Source organism: Macrobrachium rosenbergii, chromosome 48 (assembly GCF_040412425.1).
Source record: "Macrobrachium rosenbergii isolate ZJJX-2024 chromosome 48, ASM4041242v1, whole genome shotgun sequence".
Lineage (NCBI taxonomy): Eukaryota > Metazoa > Arthropoda > Malacostraca > Decapoda > Palaemonidae > Macrobrachium > Macrobrachium rosenbergii.
This window is the reverse complement of record NC_089788.1, coordinates 35105624-35123724: the sequence shown is the minus strand read 5'-3', so window position 1 is coordinate 35123724 and position 18101 is coordinate 35105624. Positions and strand designations below refer to the sequence as shown.

The window sequence follows — 18101 nt, the reverse complement described above, 5'->3', positions numbered from 1 at the left end:
GCGATGCTAGGGACTATATGGGAGGGAGCGAATCCCTCTTCCAGGTGGGGAGTCCCTCAACTTCGGAGAAAACGCCATCTAGCGTCACCCGCACGAGTAGAGCAAAGCTGGGGAGGGGGGGGGGAAGGGGGGAGGTGGTGGGGTTGGGGAGAGTGGTAGGCTACGAGAATGAAAACAGGAGACAGGGGGAAATGATTCACCCGCTCAACTGCACACACACACCGCTCCAAGCATAATGAAACTTAGGAGGGTGGCCTACTACTAGGGGAGGGATGCGACCGAGCCTCAATGCCCGACTCCTGACTAGGCGAAGCCTAATAAAAAACCGAACCAAGTGTAGCCTAGGTTAACGGAAGGAGTGCGGAAGGGAGGAGGAAGGCAAACAGGGAGAGAAATTTTGTGCCGAGAGCCAACCGGGACCGAGAAGAGGGAGCAAGAAGGCGACTAGCCTAGAGGAGACACACCCAAAGAACTCTATTCCTCCAAAGGAAGGAAGAGAACTAAGGGGCTCACTCTGCCACACCAAAAAACGACCCCGGAGGAAACAGCAACCAAAACTCCCTCAACCTGAAGGATCCTCTACGCCTCGGGCAAGAGGAAGGAAGCAATACTAGCCTATAATAGGCAAGGGAAGACCCCACTTGAAATAAACCATCACACACAAACATAGAATAAATAAAAATGTGCTCAAATAGGTGTGTAGCCTACCTCGGGGAAGCGGTTAGATCTGAGGCTGCCGCTACCTCGAGGAGGTAAACAGTGAATAAAAACAAATAGAGCACCATCGCCAAGAAAAATAATATAAATAGCCTAATGTAGATTAAGTAATAACAAGGAACCCAGCCTGGGGGGGACCTGGACGGGGCATCACCCTAAAATAGGCCGTCAGGCCAACAATTATGTAAAACTCGAAAAAAAGGGAGGGGGCCAACGCAGGAAACCCGCCAGGAGGAGAACCATGGGGCAATGAATAACATATAACGACAAGGAGACAACCCCAACAGAAAAGGACTGATGGGGTCGCCTCGCGGTCGACATGGCTGGCGGAGGATGCCGTGGCGTCATAATAAGTTCTCATAATTGTGAAAAAACGAGACAATTACAGCCAAAATATGGAACAAAACCCCACAATAAGATGGTACTTAACTTGGAGATGGTAAAGCTGCTTGATGACATGGTTAATGATGAAAAAATCCAAAAAGGGGCACAAGCACACAAAAATGAGTGGTAGCAGACATGTGCTAGAAAATGGAATGAGGTAGGTGGTGCTGGTGTCGCCGAGCTGGCGGGCGTTTGTAGGCGGGGGCTGTAACGGCTCACCGCTCTCTCCTGGGAGTTTTAACTGGGAGATATCTTTCGAGTGAGACTCCGTGGTAGTGATCCTTCACTCACCCTTCGTTATACCGACGTCTTCCTTGAAGAAGACGCTCGATCTGGGGTAGTAACCCCAGCTTTCCTGAAAGCTCTTTTTCTCTGGTATATCTAGTATTTTATACCTAGAAATTCGTGCTACAATGGAATTTCACCGGCTGACACGGGGCTGTACTCAGAAATATAATTTCAAATACATCTTACATTACCCTTAAAGAGAGAGAGAGAGAGAGAGAGAGAGAGAAATTGAATTGAATCTAACACCTGTTAATTCTCAGTCTGGGGCCCAGCCCAGTGGCGTCGCTATGGGGGTGCCAGCGCGGCCTGGGTCCCCCAGTTAAAATTCCCTTTATAACTAAACTTTAACCTTTTGGTGGTCAAAAGCAGAATTATATTTATACGTTATTAACATAAATGACTTGTTTGTTCATAGTATTTTGATCATTTGCTCATGATATTTTGATCCAACCTAATGTTATCTACTTATGTATGAAGTGATTGAAACTATAGTTACAGTTTTGAATAAGTGTAATGCGATTTGCTACTGCTGCTTAGAGTTAATTCCAGGGAGAGGAGATGAAAAAGAAGGAATGGGATAGGTTGAAATTTTGCAGAGATTTTGGAGGGCCATAAGACTTGTGTATGTCATTGATGGTATTATGCAGTATTTTGATATAACATTTACCTGACAAGGATATTATACTAAAGTTGAAAATTAAAACTTGGTCAAAGAAATTAAGCTAGTGTTGAATACAAGGTTGTGGGGAAATTTACATTACAGTACATGATACATTTGCGTATAGTAAGAGTTGAAAATTAATTGAAAATTTAGCCTTATAATTTCAAGTACAGGTTTACTAATTACTAATACTATTATTTTCCTTCATTCACATGGATATATACATTAAAAAATAGTATATTTTATTTAATTACGGAATTGGTACATTAGTTTTGTGTAATATTCTTTTGCCTCCCAAAAAATATCTTGGCCCCACTTAGGTCCCCCACTGGTGGAATGCCAGCGCCACTAGCCCAACCTGGAATGAGTTTAGCAAACACACTGTAAATCATAATAAGTACTGTACACTATACTGTAAATCATTTTATCATAAAAATCAGTATTTTAGTTACAAACACAATATGAAAAAATACAGTATTTAGTGAATAAATAGTGTTGCTCTACAAAAAAAAGAGAATTACAGGCAGTCCTCTGTTATCAGCGGGGGGTTCCGTTCTGAGGGTGCGATGATAACCGAAAATCGGCGATTGTCAGCGCTTTTCTGGCAATTTTTGGGGCTTATCAGCGCTGAAAAGCACCGATTTTTGGTTATCGGTGCCTCTGATAGGTATGTATCGGCGCCAATACCCAATTATCACCGCTGGTAAGTGGAAATCGACGATTTTCGGCGCCAAAAATTGCCGATTGTCATCGCTAGACAAGTGCCATAAAACCAGATTGCCATTAACCCTTAAACGCCGACTGGAAGTATCGTACGTTGACTAAAATTGTCCGTCAGGTGCCAAGTGGACGTACGGTACGTCGACTACAAAAAGTTTTTTTAAATATTCGCGGAAAAATAGTTATAGGCCTAGTTTGCGAAAGATTTTAAATCACGTGCCTTGAGGGATGCTGGGAGTTCACGGATCACGCTGTTGTTTTGTTTACAAGTGTTACCGAGCTGTGGATGCGCAAATTTTTTTCTTCTCGCACTACAGAGCATCAGCGACGCATCTCAGAAATTCTTTCTTCACTTTTTCATAATTTTTGTACCGTTTTATATTAGCTGTTACATAAAGTTTTATGTATGAAAATGTGCGCAATTTCAGGTAGAATACAATAAATAACAACCCATGGTTGTAGCTTTTATAAGTTTTGAAATATTTTCATATAAATCACGATAAGTGCCAAAATTTCAACCTTCGGTCAACTTTGACTCGACCGAAATGGTAGAAAAATGCAATTGTAAGCTAAAACTCTTACATTCTAGTAATATTCAATCATTTACCTTCATTTTGCAACAAATGAGAAGTCTCTAGCACAATATTTCGATTTATGGTGAATGTTTGAAAAAAACTTTTTCCTTACGTCCGTGCGGTAACTCGGCTGAAAATCTCAGAATTTCTTTAGTCATTTTGTTGTAATTTTCGCACTGTTTTATATTAGGCCTTACATAAAGTTTTATACATGAAAATGTGCGCAATATCATGTAGAATACAACAAAAAATAACTTATGGTTGTAGCTTTTATCAGTTTTGAAATATTTTCATATAAATCACGATAAATAGAAAAAATTCGACCTTTGGTCAACTGTAACTCGACCAAAAATGGTCAAAAACTGCAATTGTAAGCTAAAACACTTACAGTCTAGTAATATTCAATCAATTACCTTCATTTTGCAATAAACGGGAAGTCTCTAGCACAATATTCGATTTATGGTGAATTTTAGAAAAAACTTGTTTTTACTTCCATGCGTTACGAATTCATGCATCATTTTGTGATAATATTTTCTCTGTGTTGCTTTGATTGTTTTACAATTTGTTATATACCAAAATCATTGCAATTTAGTGTACAATACAATAAAAAAAAAAAACTCCTTAGCTTTAACCGTTTTGCTCACAGCACAATTTGCATACAATTATATATGAAATTTTTTTTTCGCACTGTCATATATTCCAAAATTTATATATGATAATGATATTTTTTTGATTTCTGATGGTTGCATACTAAACTTCAGGCAATGAAAAAAAAAGAGCCAAAAATGAACTCTTAATCTTAAAAACTAAGCGTGCTGCAATTTTTTGAAAAAAACTTTTTTTCCGCTTCGGCGCTAACTCCCGAACGCCGCCAGCATACTACAGACACTTTTGTAAATAGAGGCTCGGCGTTTAAGGGTTAACCGAGCCCACAGTTAACCAGGGACTGCCTGTAGTGATAATTTTAGAGATATGGTCCATAGAAAAAATCTGCAAATTGGTAAAAGTTCCCGCAGAAAAGTGAAAGATATGTTCCAAAAAAATCCGCGACAATGTGAAGCATGAAAAAGGGGGGTAGCACCGTATATTGTATTTAATATTGAAAATTCCTCAATGCCCCTTTTATGTTTTTACATGGAAACACTGTACAGTAAACCCTCCGTATTCACGGGGATGTGTACCACACCCCCCCGTGAATAGCTAAAACCTGCGAATACTTAAAACCCTTCTAAAAACACTTAGAACTGCCTATTTTGATAGTTCAAACTCACAAAAACTCTAAAGATTCTTATACAGGTATTATCCTACTTACGATGGGGTTGGGTTCCAAAAAACCCATTGTTTGTTGGAAAAAACGTATCTTGAATATAGCCTAGCCTACACTAGTGTATTCAGTACCATGTATACATATTTGTTATCCTAGCATACACTATAAAGTATACTCTCTACATATATGGTATAATAATTATTAGCCCTTTGGTGATCTGATGTGTGAAACCGCATCAATAAATTTTTTCCCCTAAGTGCTCCGATGACGCGATTTCCACGTCATCTGTAAGTTATTTTGGGGGGAAATTCACCAAAACAAAACGAGTCATCCGAAGAACACGAGGACTGCGCCATTGCGTGGCCAGATCTTGGACCTACAAAAACACATAAACAGGAAACCGATAGGTATCGCGCATGCTCTGCAGTCCTCCCCAACTCAAGCGTATATATATATACGTGCTGAACACCATAGTTCGGCCGGGATTTATGCATGCGTAGATAATTTTTTGTGCGCCTGTTTGTGCATCTGTAAATAACTTCAATGTCCATGTATTATATATCATTCGAATGGCCATTCCTTGTGCATGTACATTATTATATACCATTTGAACGGTCATTCCTTGTACTTTATTGGGCTGAACAGCAAAATGTAAAAATATCAACGTTTCTATATAATAATCAATGCCGTATATTTTCTTAGAAAAAAAAAATTGTTCGTAATCTAACGACGAAATATCAACATAAGTAGGTTGGAAAATCTGGTAATTGCACTGCGTAAAAAATGAGCATTTTTTAATTGGTGACAGCTAATTCACAAACACATTTATAGCAAAGTGATTGCTTCCACGTGAAACTTCAAACATTTCCACACAATTTACGTGTAAAATAAACTCCTCAACCTAATTATATTTTTCATGATTATTTAAAAAAAAAACCTATGATTTTCCTTGAAAATTCACGATCATCACGTCTTTTTTTATTGTTTCTAAGCCTTGCAAAGATTTTCTGATTGCTTTAGGAAAAAATTCAATCATTTGCCGACATCATAAAACAAACCAGAAGTGTATATGAGTTATAGTTTGGACATATCGTTTTTACAAAGAAACTTTTCTGTGCGTGAGCCCCACTTTTCCCACCACGTTAATATCAGCTAATTCTGGAGGTTCTGGAGGTTCATGCAGATTGACTTATGATAATTCAATACAAAGAGAAATTGAATAACAAACATGAATTAGCTTAGCCTATAATTCAATACAAAGAGAAATTGAATAACAAACATGAATTAGCTTAGCCTACGCTATGGTACATTGTATACATATATGGTAGCCTAGCCTACAGTATGCTGTACTCTATATTCACATATTGTAATGTATTATACAAACATCAACATAACGAATATGCATCTTTTCCATGAATCTTTTAAAATGTTATGCTTTACTTCACTGTATCCAATAATAATGTATATTTGTTCCGACACGATATACAAACCCTTGGTCCTTTACATCAGGAATTACTTTCAGCATAGGCTGGAAACGGCCGTTAAACTCTTGAGCAAGGTGGTTAGGCAGTAACTACCGCCAGGTAGGCAGGAATATCTGCCTGCCCAGGTGTAAACATTCCAGTTTGCTTTCAGCCGTCATGCATTGCAGACGTGGTTTCGGATCTCCTTGCCTGACTGTCATTAAGCTCTTATTATCCCGGTGGGATCTTAATGTATTTTTGTGTATATATTATGTGTATTTGATATTTATTATTACAAACCCACAATTTGTGATAACCTTGCATAGCCGTCGTTCCCCTGCACTGTGTCTTGGGTTGACGACCAAGTGCATATTTAAGGAACATAACCGAGTGGTAATGCATTTCTCCAGTAACCCTTTATTTAGATAATGAAGGTGTTCCCTTGTACAATCAGAAATATTAGATTGGGACGTAATATCTTCGCTCCCCTACATTGATCGGGACGTAAGAGTTCGCTTCCCTTCTTGGGCTTCCGCCCTCCGTGTACAAGGGTATGACTACTTCCTTCCTACATGTGCTGAGTGCTGGTTTTGCTCCCTGTGCTTAGAGAGTTGCAGGGCGGTGGGGTGTGCGGCGTCTGTGTAAGTTACCCTTCCACGGCGCCCTTGGCAGACTCCCCTCCGTCCTTTTCTCTCCCCTTAGGTTCATCCTTTCTCTCCTTTGGTAGAGATCTCTCTCCTTTGCCCCCTTTGCTCGCTCGTCTGGCGAAGACCCCCTGGGGGGGCGGCCATCGGGCGACCTCTTCTTTGGTACCTCCTCTCACTGTGTAGGGCAATTCCCTTTGTAGCGAGAGGTTTCCCTCTCTAATAATCTTTGCTTTTTCTTTCAGGTTGACAGTGAACATCGCAGACACAGCAGTAGTTGGCTGGATGTCTCGGGATATCGCGCATGAAGGAGTCCTGACGGCGCCAATGTGTATCGATCGCTGTCATTGCTGGCCTTCATGTATGCTGTGGCAATACCTCTGGCATATCTGTGGTCCATCTGCTCCTGCTGTTCCCTGTGTTATGCTCCTGTTAACTTGACGACAGTCTCTGGGGTGCTCTTCCTGGTCTCCTGCCGCAGCCGTTCTGATGGCTCCTGTCGCTGTTGGTGACTTTCATGTGACGTTCCTGGCCGTTGCAGTAGCTCCTGCCTTCCGAACCGCTGCCGTAGCTCCTGCATCGGCTGTCCTGATCATGCCTGCCACGTCCCCTGGCGCTCGTGCACGGGAATGCTTCCGTTGTGTTCCTGCCAGCTGCCCCGGAGATTACGATGTCTGTGATCCTGTAGAAGATGTTGGCGTGAAGATGAAGGAAGTTACCCTGTGGAAAGTGACATTCCTGGCCATTGCAGTAGCTGCTGCCTTCCGAACCGTTGCTGTAGCTCCTGCATCAGTTGTCCTGATCATGCCTGCTGCTTCTCCTGGTGGTCGTGTCATTGGCTGCTTTTGTTGTGTTCCTGCCTAACTGCCCTGGAGGTTGCCATGTTTCGTGTCCACCATCCTGTAGAAGATGTCGGAGTGGAGGTGAAGGAAGCCGCCCTATGGAAGTAGCCGCCGTCTTCATCTTATCTTCAATTTCGTCTTCTGCTGCGTCTTCCCTTCCTCTCCCAAGGTCCAAGGGGGTCCCAGGAATCAGACAGACCTCCGTTGGCTGAAGGAGAGGAAGGCTGCTTCTTCCCCTTGATGCCGTTGGACGTCTCGGGACTGCCTCCTTCCAAGGAGGCAGTGGGTCTCTCGTTGGCTTTTCCCAACGTTCAGGTTAGGAAACCAATTCGCATAGCCCTGGGTTTTGTGTTTCGGAAGCCGCAGGCGTGCAGACCTCGGTCTGTGATCCTGTTCCCAGTCCTAGAGGTTCCGCCTCTAAGACGGGGACTGCTTTGGGCACTCATTTGTGAGCCGCTCCGAGTGCTCGAGATTCTATGGAACAGTGCGAGAGAAAGGGCCGAGGCACCCAGGTGTCTCAGCTCTTCTCATCAGCACCACAAGCACTCCAAGTGCTTGCCAGTGCTCAGTCAGGTTCGCAGCCTGGTGTCTCGATCCTGGCGGTTTGAACACCAGAAGAAGCAGGGAAGAGATTCCCTTCGGGAATCCTGTGGGACTTCTAAGGGACTGACTCTTCCGGGAGACAAGTTTCTCTCGTTGGCTTTTCCCACCCTGGGGCGGGAACTGATTCCCATTCTCCTGTGGGGTCTGGCGTTTCAGGGGCCATGAGAGTGTGGCCTCGAGAGGCCGTGCCCTCGTTGCCAGTCTTGGAAGTCTGTGTCTAAGACTGGTTCTGTGCCTGGCTCTTTCGATCTCTTAGGAAACTGAAAACAGCCGCTCCCGATTTTTGGGAGTCTTGTGGTTAGCTCGAATTCTATGAATCACGAGTGCTCTCCTGACGAGAGGCACAGATCAAGAGAAAGTGCTGAGATGCTAGGTGTCTCGATACTGCCCGCCAGCTGCTTCGGTTGCTCGGCCAGGTTTCATTCTTGTGTCTTGAACCTTAGGATTAGAGCATGCAGGATAGCAGACACAGAATTCCCCTTTGAACCTTCTTCTCGAGGGGCCTCGGCCTCGGAGCTTAGAGTCCTGGAAACTAGCAATAGTTCACGGCAGACGAGCTCCGCCCTGTCCAGTTCCGATTGTGTTCGTGTGATCGGCTCGGCTCGGCTTGGCCGTTGGTTGCGCTTACAAAACTCGGCTCTGCTTGCTTGCCCCGCCCAGCCCTTGGTCGCGCTTGCGAGACTGGCTCAGGTTGGCTCAGCTCGCCCTCCTGCCTCCCGTCCACTGTATACCTCCCAGTCTGGATCACGTTCGCATGATCAGCTTGGCTCGGCCCCACTTGGTTTTTTCCGAATTGGGTTTTCGGCTCTGGTCGAGTGAACTTTTTTGCTCTTCCCAGGAAAGTGCTTTGCCACGACACAAGCGCTCTTCTTCCCTCGTGTAGCATGGGCACTCCTTCGGTTGATTATCACTCACGGTCCGCCTCGGGTACTCTTTCTCCTCACCTGTTCTCTTTTCCTCTCGGTTGTTCCGAGAGGCGTGAGACGGACAGAAAGAGCTCTTCGGAGTTTGGCTTCCTGGTGTGCTTTGGGTGTCTGTCCCCCGATTGTCTCGCAGTACAACCAGGTAGCCGAGGAAGGTTTCATGGGATCTGTCAAGGTGCCCTCCAAGGGCAGAGGCACAGGAGTTTCATGCTTCGGAAGCAGCGAGGGCCTTTCAAGTTGTGATTGCATTTTTCGGAGAACTTCGCACAGATTCGTCAGCATGAGGATCCCCGTGACAGGACTGCAACTCACCCAATGAATAATCTTCATCACTCGCAACCCTTGCAGTTCCCGAGGGGCTGAGAGTGTTGGGGACCACCGCGGTCTTTGCTGCTGAGAGCGTTCTCGGCTGGATGAACTCTTTTCCTTGGAGAAGGAATTCATTCAGGTCAAGACACCAAGCTTCTCCCCTTCTTTGACAGAATACAAATTCTTCTTGCCTTGAATGGTCTGGCCGACTGCAGTTCTGTGGACAATTCTGGTGCTAAGAAGAAGGACTTTGTCCCAATTCGGATCTCCGGTTTCATAAGTCCCAAGTTGGCTCGACCCTTAGGAATGAACCCTACTTGGTTCTGCCTTTCTCTTGCAGAGATTTGCCAGATACCTCGGTAATCAAGGTTCGTACCAGGGCACTGCCTTGTCCTTTGGACAGTGGCCAAGACCTTGGGGTCTTAGTCATCTCGACTCGACCTCAAGCCAGCCCCCCTCAACTCCTAAGAAGTCCCAGGCTTCGATAGAAGATTGCAGAACATAGCCTCTCCTACCCTTCTAGGAAAGTGCGTATAGCTGTGTCTCTTTCCACCCTGTTTCCCATAAGGGAGGAGGGAAGAAGAGAAGAGAGAAAGAAGTATCGACCGGGAAGAAGTTCTCCTACTGCAGATTCCTGAATGAAATGATATTTACCAAGTCTCTGGAGCTGGCAGCGACATTGCCGAGACCTGGGAATGGTTTCCTTCAGGAGAAGTATCTATTTCCCTTAGGTCTCGGCAATTCTTTTCATCCCGCTTCCTCTCCCGTGCTCCTGATTCAGGAAATGCCAGCCTGGCTAGAGCTAATTGTCTCAGTATCCTGTCATCTTGCAGAAGCTTCCCTGTCGTGCACAAGTTTATTTTCATAACTTGTGTGACATATTATTGATCCCTTCTTACCTGTGTCTTCCAAGTCTGTGAAGTATTCGTCCACAGCGTCTCTTCCGTATTCAGCAGCTCACAATATTATTATTTAGAAGGGGTATATATGAAATGTAATTATATCTCTCAGAAAGGCGTAATGGAGACGTAATGGGTAGCTTCTTACTTTAATGGTGAAAGTTAATTACATCACAAGTACAATTACGGTTACAGTTTTATTATCTTGAAAATCACTCTTACCATGGGAGCTAGGGGGAAGATCTGCGTCTTCTTGTTTGGCGACTAGTACTCTAATGATTCATCACTGGCTTTGTTTTGCTCTGGAACCCCTGGTTCTTCTTGCTATCTTCCATCTCCTCCCTTGAAGTTTCCTCGTTGGAAGATTTTATTTGCAAGGCCTCCCCTCAAACAGCTTGATTGGGAAGGACAGTTGTGGGTGTTGTTAAAATCTCTCCTTAGAGGATTTGATTGGAAATTACCTCAGGAGGTGTAAATGACTCCTACTTAGAATGTTTAATTGGAGAAGTGGTGAACTACTTCACTTCGTCCAGCCCCCTTTTCATAGAATTTCATGTAAATGCCTCCTATTGAAGGCCGGGTTATAGATATGGCTGGAACGTTAACTTCTGATGAGGCACTAGGTAATGCTTGGTAAGCTGAATCGTGAGGGTACAGGTTCCAGATTTTATGATCAGTTTTTATGGCCCTGGCCATGATATACTCGCTCACTGTTTTGAGTTCGTATAAAGACAGTTTCCTGCAGTTAGCTTACTTGACATTTCTAGTGTCACAATGCATAACAACCAAGGCTTAATTGTTGCTCTCTCTCTCTCTCTCTCTCTCTCTCTCTCTCTCTCTCTCTCTCTCTCTCTCTCTCTCTCTCTCTCTCTCTCTCTCTTCTTTTTCTTATGCTTCCCTATTTAATTTTTTTTATATCACTACATCCCCATGGCAGAGAATGGAAGTCTGCTTCCATTCCTCCGTCCTTCTTTCCTCTTCGAAGTAAGAGGAAGGAGTTAGGCTATTGCTTGATTGAGGGAACCTTTGAATATGCTTGCATATTCTCCTCACATCGTGTGTCTACTTACGGATTCACCGATCGAGAAATAGGCACACACCTGTAAGACTTTGTCTTGAAGGTGTGTGACCAAGACGATTAATACCTTCTCATCACCATCCTAGGCTCAAGGCAGCCTTCTGGCCTTCCAGGATTTCAGGATGAGTTTTGCAACACTCACTGGTTTGTTGAACAACAAACCACATTAGTGGCATTTGTCAGCAAACAAGAGGGAATCTTTTTTTCCTCCTTTTCCATCTGTCAACATTTGCAGGTACTCGAGTGTTCTATAGTTCACTCGACATCTCAGTTAGCCAGATGCATCCCAGGTGGGGATGTATTGGCAGGTGAGCTTGGCCTCGGGTTTGAGTAATTGGGATGGAACGTGCTGCTCACTCGAAGATTCACGAAGAGATTGCTCGACTGAGAAATCCCTACCGTCTTTCTGTTGCCTTGCTGCACAAGTCGGTAGTTTTTTCTCCCTCCTTCATACCAGATCCAGAGGCTGCTATGGCGAGGCATGCTGTCTTTCTGGGAAACTTGATATCTACTTTTTTCCCTCTGTATTTGTCTGTTTCGCTAGGGGTTCTCAAGCATTGCTCACCCCGAGTTACAGACAAATGCCGAAAGACTTCGCCTCTCACCCGACCTGATAGCTGAGGCACCGTGAAGAGTTCTGCTTGACCCAACCTCCTGTAGCAGCTACACAAGAAGCGGTTCTTCGGGCAGTACATCCTGGTGTGTTTGGGACTGGGAGACCTTCCAGCTTCCCTTGCAAGCATAGGCTTTCTCGCCGAGCAGCAGCAGCTGTAGCTGGATATCTCTTGAAGTCCTCTGCAACACTCCCAGGGACTGGAGCTGTCTTCGCTGGTGGGTGTTGTTGAGGAACTCCTTCTCAGGTCAGAGTTGCTCTTCAAGTCAGGACTTCCTCGTCATCTCTGCTGAGGGTTGCTTCTCTCTCTTTCATTTGTGAAGAACATAGGCCCTTGCGACCTAGTCGTCTATCTGAAGTAGCCTTTTCCTCAGTCAAGATTTAGCTATGGATGAGAAGCTTCTTCGGTCTTGCTGTTCCAGGGAACTGTTCCTTGGGTGGCATGTGAATCTCGTTTAGGGTTCCTGTCCCATGCTGCATGCGCCCTTATGAGAGTCGTTGGATAGAGATGTGCCCTTGTAGGACCATCTCTCATCTTGCTCCAGCCTTGGCGTAGAAGATGGAAGAATAGGTGAAGGGGATCAATACCTCGACTCCTCGGATGTCGTAGGTGGACTCCGAAACCTTCAGCATCTGTTGTCAGGTTCGAGTTGTCCTTGTTCCCCTCCTCTTTGGACTTTGCATCGATGATCCAGATCATTCGTTACTTTGTCCTTTTGGTAGCTGTGGTACTTTCCGAAAAGGCTCGACACTCCTAACCTGGATGTCATCGACATTTTCGCTAGTACTCTATCTCCCAAGGAAGAAGTGCCTAAGGACATGTCTTCTTCCTGACTTCGTGAAGCGATCAAAGGAGGTACTCGGCAGCTGAGGATGACGATACCAGTACCTTCCACCCGAGAGCTCATAAAGCTGGTGGCTTGGTCCATCCTTCGCGTTCCAGAAGTTTCTGTCGGTCTGGAAGCAAGACGTGGTCTCATAGACCACACTCGTCTTCCTATGGTCGTGCCCACAGGCCCTTGGAACCTTTTTTCCTCGGCCTTGTGGTGGCTGCTCAACAAGTTGTTTTCTTACCTGGCTCCTTCAAGAGGATGAGTAGCATGTCACCTAAGGTGTTGGTTCTGGAAGTGAGGATACTGAGAGTGACTGGCCTCGCTTCCTCCTCCTTTCCTGTCCTTCTACACCTCCTCCTTTGGGATGAGAATAGGACTCGAACCAACACATGCTGGACCTGGCGCTGATGTGGTAAGACTACACATCGAACACCCGTTCTATTTTTCTCCTAGAATCATAGAAGCAATTCTGCTCCTTCCTCTAGCAAGGGGAGGAAGGAGAGCCTGGCAATAAGGGAAACCCTATCTCAGCTTTTCCTTACTGCCTCCGACTCTAAGATTCTTCCAGCCTACTTCGTATGAGTCACTTTTCCTCACTCATGCGAAAAGGTCCAGTAACTGACATTTGATCTTGCAGTTCCTACACTCCGATCAATATGTCAGAGGCTCGGGTACTCCTCCTCGCTCTTTCGACCAGGAGGAGTAGCCCAGGTGTGCAGAACTCCAGTAAGTTCCGGAGACTCACTCAGATTCCTCCCTCCATGGAACAAGTGAGTCTTCCTAATGTAAAGGACCGACGGTTTGTATATCTTGTCGGAACAAAGCACAATTTTTGAAAGTAAATTGTATTTTTCCTAACTATACAAACCTGAGGTCCTTTACATTACATATTATGCCCACCTCATGCCACCCCTCAATCTAAACGTGGACTGAAAGGCAAACTGGAATGTTTACATCTGGGCAGGCGGGTATTCCAACCTACCTGGCGGTAGTTACTGCCTAACCACCTTGCTCAAGAGTTTAACGGCTGCTACCAGCCTACGCTGAAAGTAATTCCTAATGTAAAGGACCTCAGGTTTGTATAGTTAGGAAAAATAAAATTTGCTTTCAAAAATTGTGATATTCTTAAGTTGATTTTGTATTATAAATTGGAATCATAGCGATCAATGTTTTGGTTTGGAAATCAGTTACGCAGTAAGTTTATTTCTCCGTATTTAACTCAGTTCAGAGCGCTTCTAGTTAGCGTAAATAAATCTCTAGATACTTTATTTAACTTTGTTTATATGGGGCAAGGTTATTTTCCATTATACAAAGTGTTTTTTTATAAGTCGAAATCTAAGTTAAATATGTCTTGTTGTGAAATAAATTTAGCAATTTTTTTTGTTAATAGATGATGTTGGCCGTTTGGGGGCATGTTTGTTTTGTGTAAAAAAAAAATCAAGATTCCATTCGCTATTTTCACTTGATTTCATTATAATATGAGCTTTTTATCTGTTATTGGTGTGAAAACAGCAGTAATATGTGTTCTTTTGTGCCCAGTAGTTCTTATTTACGGTTGAGTTTCATCCATGTTGCCGATGCACAATAATTTATAGTCGTTAGCAGCTTCAGCTACAACTTGAAGCTTAAATTTAGCAGTATATTTCCTTGCCGATCTTTTATCTATAGTGAATAAGGGTATAATGTAAAAATATATCAGCCCTATTCTACTTAACGTCATTTGTAACGTAACTACAGTAATTGTTTACTATTGTATGATGGTTGAAATACAAGCAAAACAGCTGTTGTTATCCGATTTGGCTGTATGCATTTACGCAAGAGTATAACGTTACTAATAATACTTTTATCATTCTCTTTTACTTTTTTAACTAGAAGATGGGAAAAAGAGGTGGAGGAAAAGAAGTTGGTGTATTGTAATTTGGTCTCTCCCACTGCCTGATTGTACGCTGTTGTGAAATTTAATATTTTATAAATGTTGTTGTATCGGTATTAATTGCTTACCCCATCGCAAAATCGAATTATCGTAACTCGAGCATTATCTGGGTACCTTTATCACAAAAAGTGCATTTAGTCATGAAAATGAGATGAAAATACAGTAATTAGTGAATGTTTCTCAGTGAAAATTACCGTGAATGGGTGAATTTTCCACAAATAATGTGTATATATGTTCCATAGAGAAATCCGCGAATCATGAGAAGGCGAATACGGGGTTCACTGTTTATGGATACAGTTCACGTTGTTCCTTGTGTGGTACACTATATTGTATTTAATATTGAAAGTTCCTCAATGTCCAAAGTCAATGTCCCTTTGGACATTGACTTCTTCAGCTTCATCGTACTCTGATTTTCAGCGCCCCTTGGTAACTGATGATTTACAAGGGATGCATTTACATATCCCTCTATTTTCAGGTGAAGCTGTGGTCCACCCAATCAAGTTTCTGCTTCGTTACGTTCTCTGAGCACAACGGTCCTGTGACAGGGCTTGCCTTTACCCAGAGTGGAAAAGCCATATTGTCTTCTTCTTTAGATGGTAAGCAGAGAATTCTTACTTTTGAGGTACAGTTATGTTGTTGTGAGTTCTGAATAAAGTTAGCTTATGTGAGACTAAAATGAATGATTATAACTTTGCTCTTGTAAAGTTGTAAAGATGAGTGTGCTTTTTTTGCAGTATGGACAACAGACTTTCAGCTACAGAAATGTTTAATTTTCAGTAACTAGAAATGTTTACAAGCTTTTGAAAGTTATTGTCCTAAAAATCCCTATGTTCAGCAAATTGAGTTTTCATTCTACAAATTATAAGAAGCAGATATATATGTTGAAATATATTGTGTCCTTGCTCACCTATACATCAAAGGAAATGAGGGTGCTGATAAAGTAATAAAAGCTACAATTACTATAACAGCTTAAACATACCTGTTCCTGTCAGTGATTGGTTATTATGTCTAAAACTTATCCTCTTTTGTAAATAATAAATATGACAGTAACAAATTAAAACAGATTAAACTAATTGTTGGTTTGTGGATCCTTTATTCCATAAACATTACAGTACATTTAATATCCCATCTTCAAGGTTTGTGGTTTCTTCATTCCATAAACAGCAATATATGGAAATAGTATTTCATCTTTTTTAATACATATAAACAAACATTTGTTATTTACATAGGATATAGCTTTGAGTGTGAGCTGAAAACAGCTGCTCAAACTCAGTGACAGGTAAGGGAAAGGTCCACCTAGCTGTTGGTCTGCACTCCACTTTGCTTCCAGCCATTGTTGTGTATAGACATCATTCCTGACTCTGTGACCTGACCTTCACTAGTTTACAAATAAATTGTTCTTGTTTGAGTATTCATGCATTCTTTTTGTTGGTGTTGGTTTTGACATTATCATTGATTATGAGTTAGACAACAAGTCTTGTCTTTTATTAATGCTGATCTGCATATACTGTGTCATATGGGAAGCATATGTGCAACCAGGCTAGCCAATGTACAGAGTGCAGTGAGTGGCTGTCTGAACAATGGGTGAAGTTTGCCTCCAGGAAGGAGAGGCCCATAGGGGGGTATTGCCATTAGTGCACCTCACGTGTTGCGCTGTAGTATTACTTGAGGGTCTTTGCAGCATCCCTTCAGCCCTAGCTGCAACCTCTTTCATTTCTTTTACTCTAACTCCGTTCATATTCTTTCTTCCATCTGACTTTCCACCCTCTAACAATTGTTTCATAGTGCAGCTGCAAGGTTTTTCTCCTGTTACACCTTTCAGACCCTTTTACTGTCAATTTCCCTCTCAGTGCTGAATGACCTCATAGGTCCCAGTGCTTGGCCTTTGGCCTAAATTTTATATTCTGTGTTCTGTTCCAGGAAGGAGAGAGAGAAGTAGTTTTCCCTGGTGTCATTGGATGGGTAGTACTTTGCCGGTGACACCCAAGTAGGTCTTTGGTGCCTTTCATCCCCTTGACAAACTTCCACCTGTTGTTGCTGCCCGTCAGGAGATAGCTCTCCCTTCGGTGATATGGTGGAGAGCCACTTTGAGGGGAAGAACAACCATCAAGGTATCTATCTCGAGGCCTCTTTCCACTCTGAGGGAGAGTTCTCCTCTGGTGAGCTCTCGTTCTCAGGGCGGGAGAAAGTGCCTCCCACTAACCTGACCTTTATTGCAGGTGTGTTGGAGGCTGAGAGACTCGGGGAGTCGTAGCCTTCCCTGGAACTCTTGGAGAAACCCAGTACAGGCAGTCTCCGGTTAACGGCGATCCGGTTTTATGGTACTTGTCTAGCGATGAAAATCGGCAATTTTAGGCGCCAAAAATCGCCGATTTCCGCTTATCGGTGCTGATAATTGGATATTGGCGCCGATACATACCTAACAGAGGCGCCAGTAACTGAAAATCGGCACTTATCGGTGCCGATAACCTGCGAAAATCGCAGAAAAACCGCTGAAATCGCTGAATTTCGGTTAGCGGTGATTTTCGGTTATCATCACACCCTTAGAAACGGAACCCCGCCGATAACCGGGGACTGCCTGTATTTCTGCTTTACCGGGGCTCCTCTCTGCTGGTCAGGTGACTCCTGTAACTATGTTCATAGTGACTTTTATGACTTCAGCAGTCACAGACTCCATTGGCTCCACTGACAGCCCCCACCTACGTGGTATTCCAGCATGCTCAGTCAGTAATGTTATCTGAGGAGTAGTCTTCCTCCTCGCAAGGGGCAGTTCTCCATACACTCATCTGCAGTGACTTCACCTGGACTGGACAGGAAGAAGTTGAATAAGTGTAGGAGGAAGTCGTCATCTTTGTCTTTGTCTTCATTGCTTGGTGTCTCTGCCTCCTTACCTTTGACTTCCAAAGCATCCAAGTGGAGGAACAAGAAGGCTGCTACGTCTGGCTCTCCCTGGAGGAAGTCTCCTAAGCTTCCAGGAGTCATTCTTTCATTGTGGAGAAGATTGATAAGGCTCATGCGGTGCCATGAGTACCATTACACCCATTGCTTCATGCAAAGGTGTAACTGCTACCCAGGGTTCCCCTGAATCCAGGCATAGTGGCACTGCCCTGGGTACCCAGGCTAGCCAGTGTACCCTTACTATCAGTACAGGGAACCTCTATCAGTAAGGCCCACCATGAACAAGCAAGAATTGAACATGCAGTTGTTTATTCTTCCCTCTCCCCATGTTTTTCCATAAGAACGGATCAGGGGTCCTGGGAAAGTGACATGAACCAAACAGCCCAATCACTCAGACCTAGTAGGAGGAGGTCCCCCATTAATCCTTCCCCTTCTGCAGAAGCTTCAGCTT

General features: G+C 43.7%; 1 protein-coding gene across 1 annotated transcript in view; it reads left to right on the top strand.

The window, feature by feature from the left end:
* The window catches only part of LOC136831338 (periodic tryptophan protein 2 homolog), a 283085-nt gene that overhangs the window by 106567 nt on the left and 158417 nt on the right, over window positions 1-18101 (top strand). Inside the window, exon 10 of the mRNA XM_067091632.1 lies at window positions 15228-15348. Within this exon, the coding sequence (XP_066947733.1) occupies window positions 15228-15348 (121 nt within the window). The remainder of the gene's footprint in view (window positions 1-15227; window positions 15349-18101) is intronic.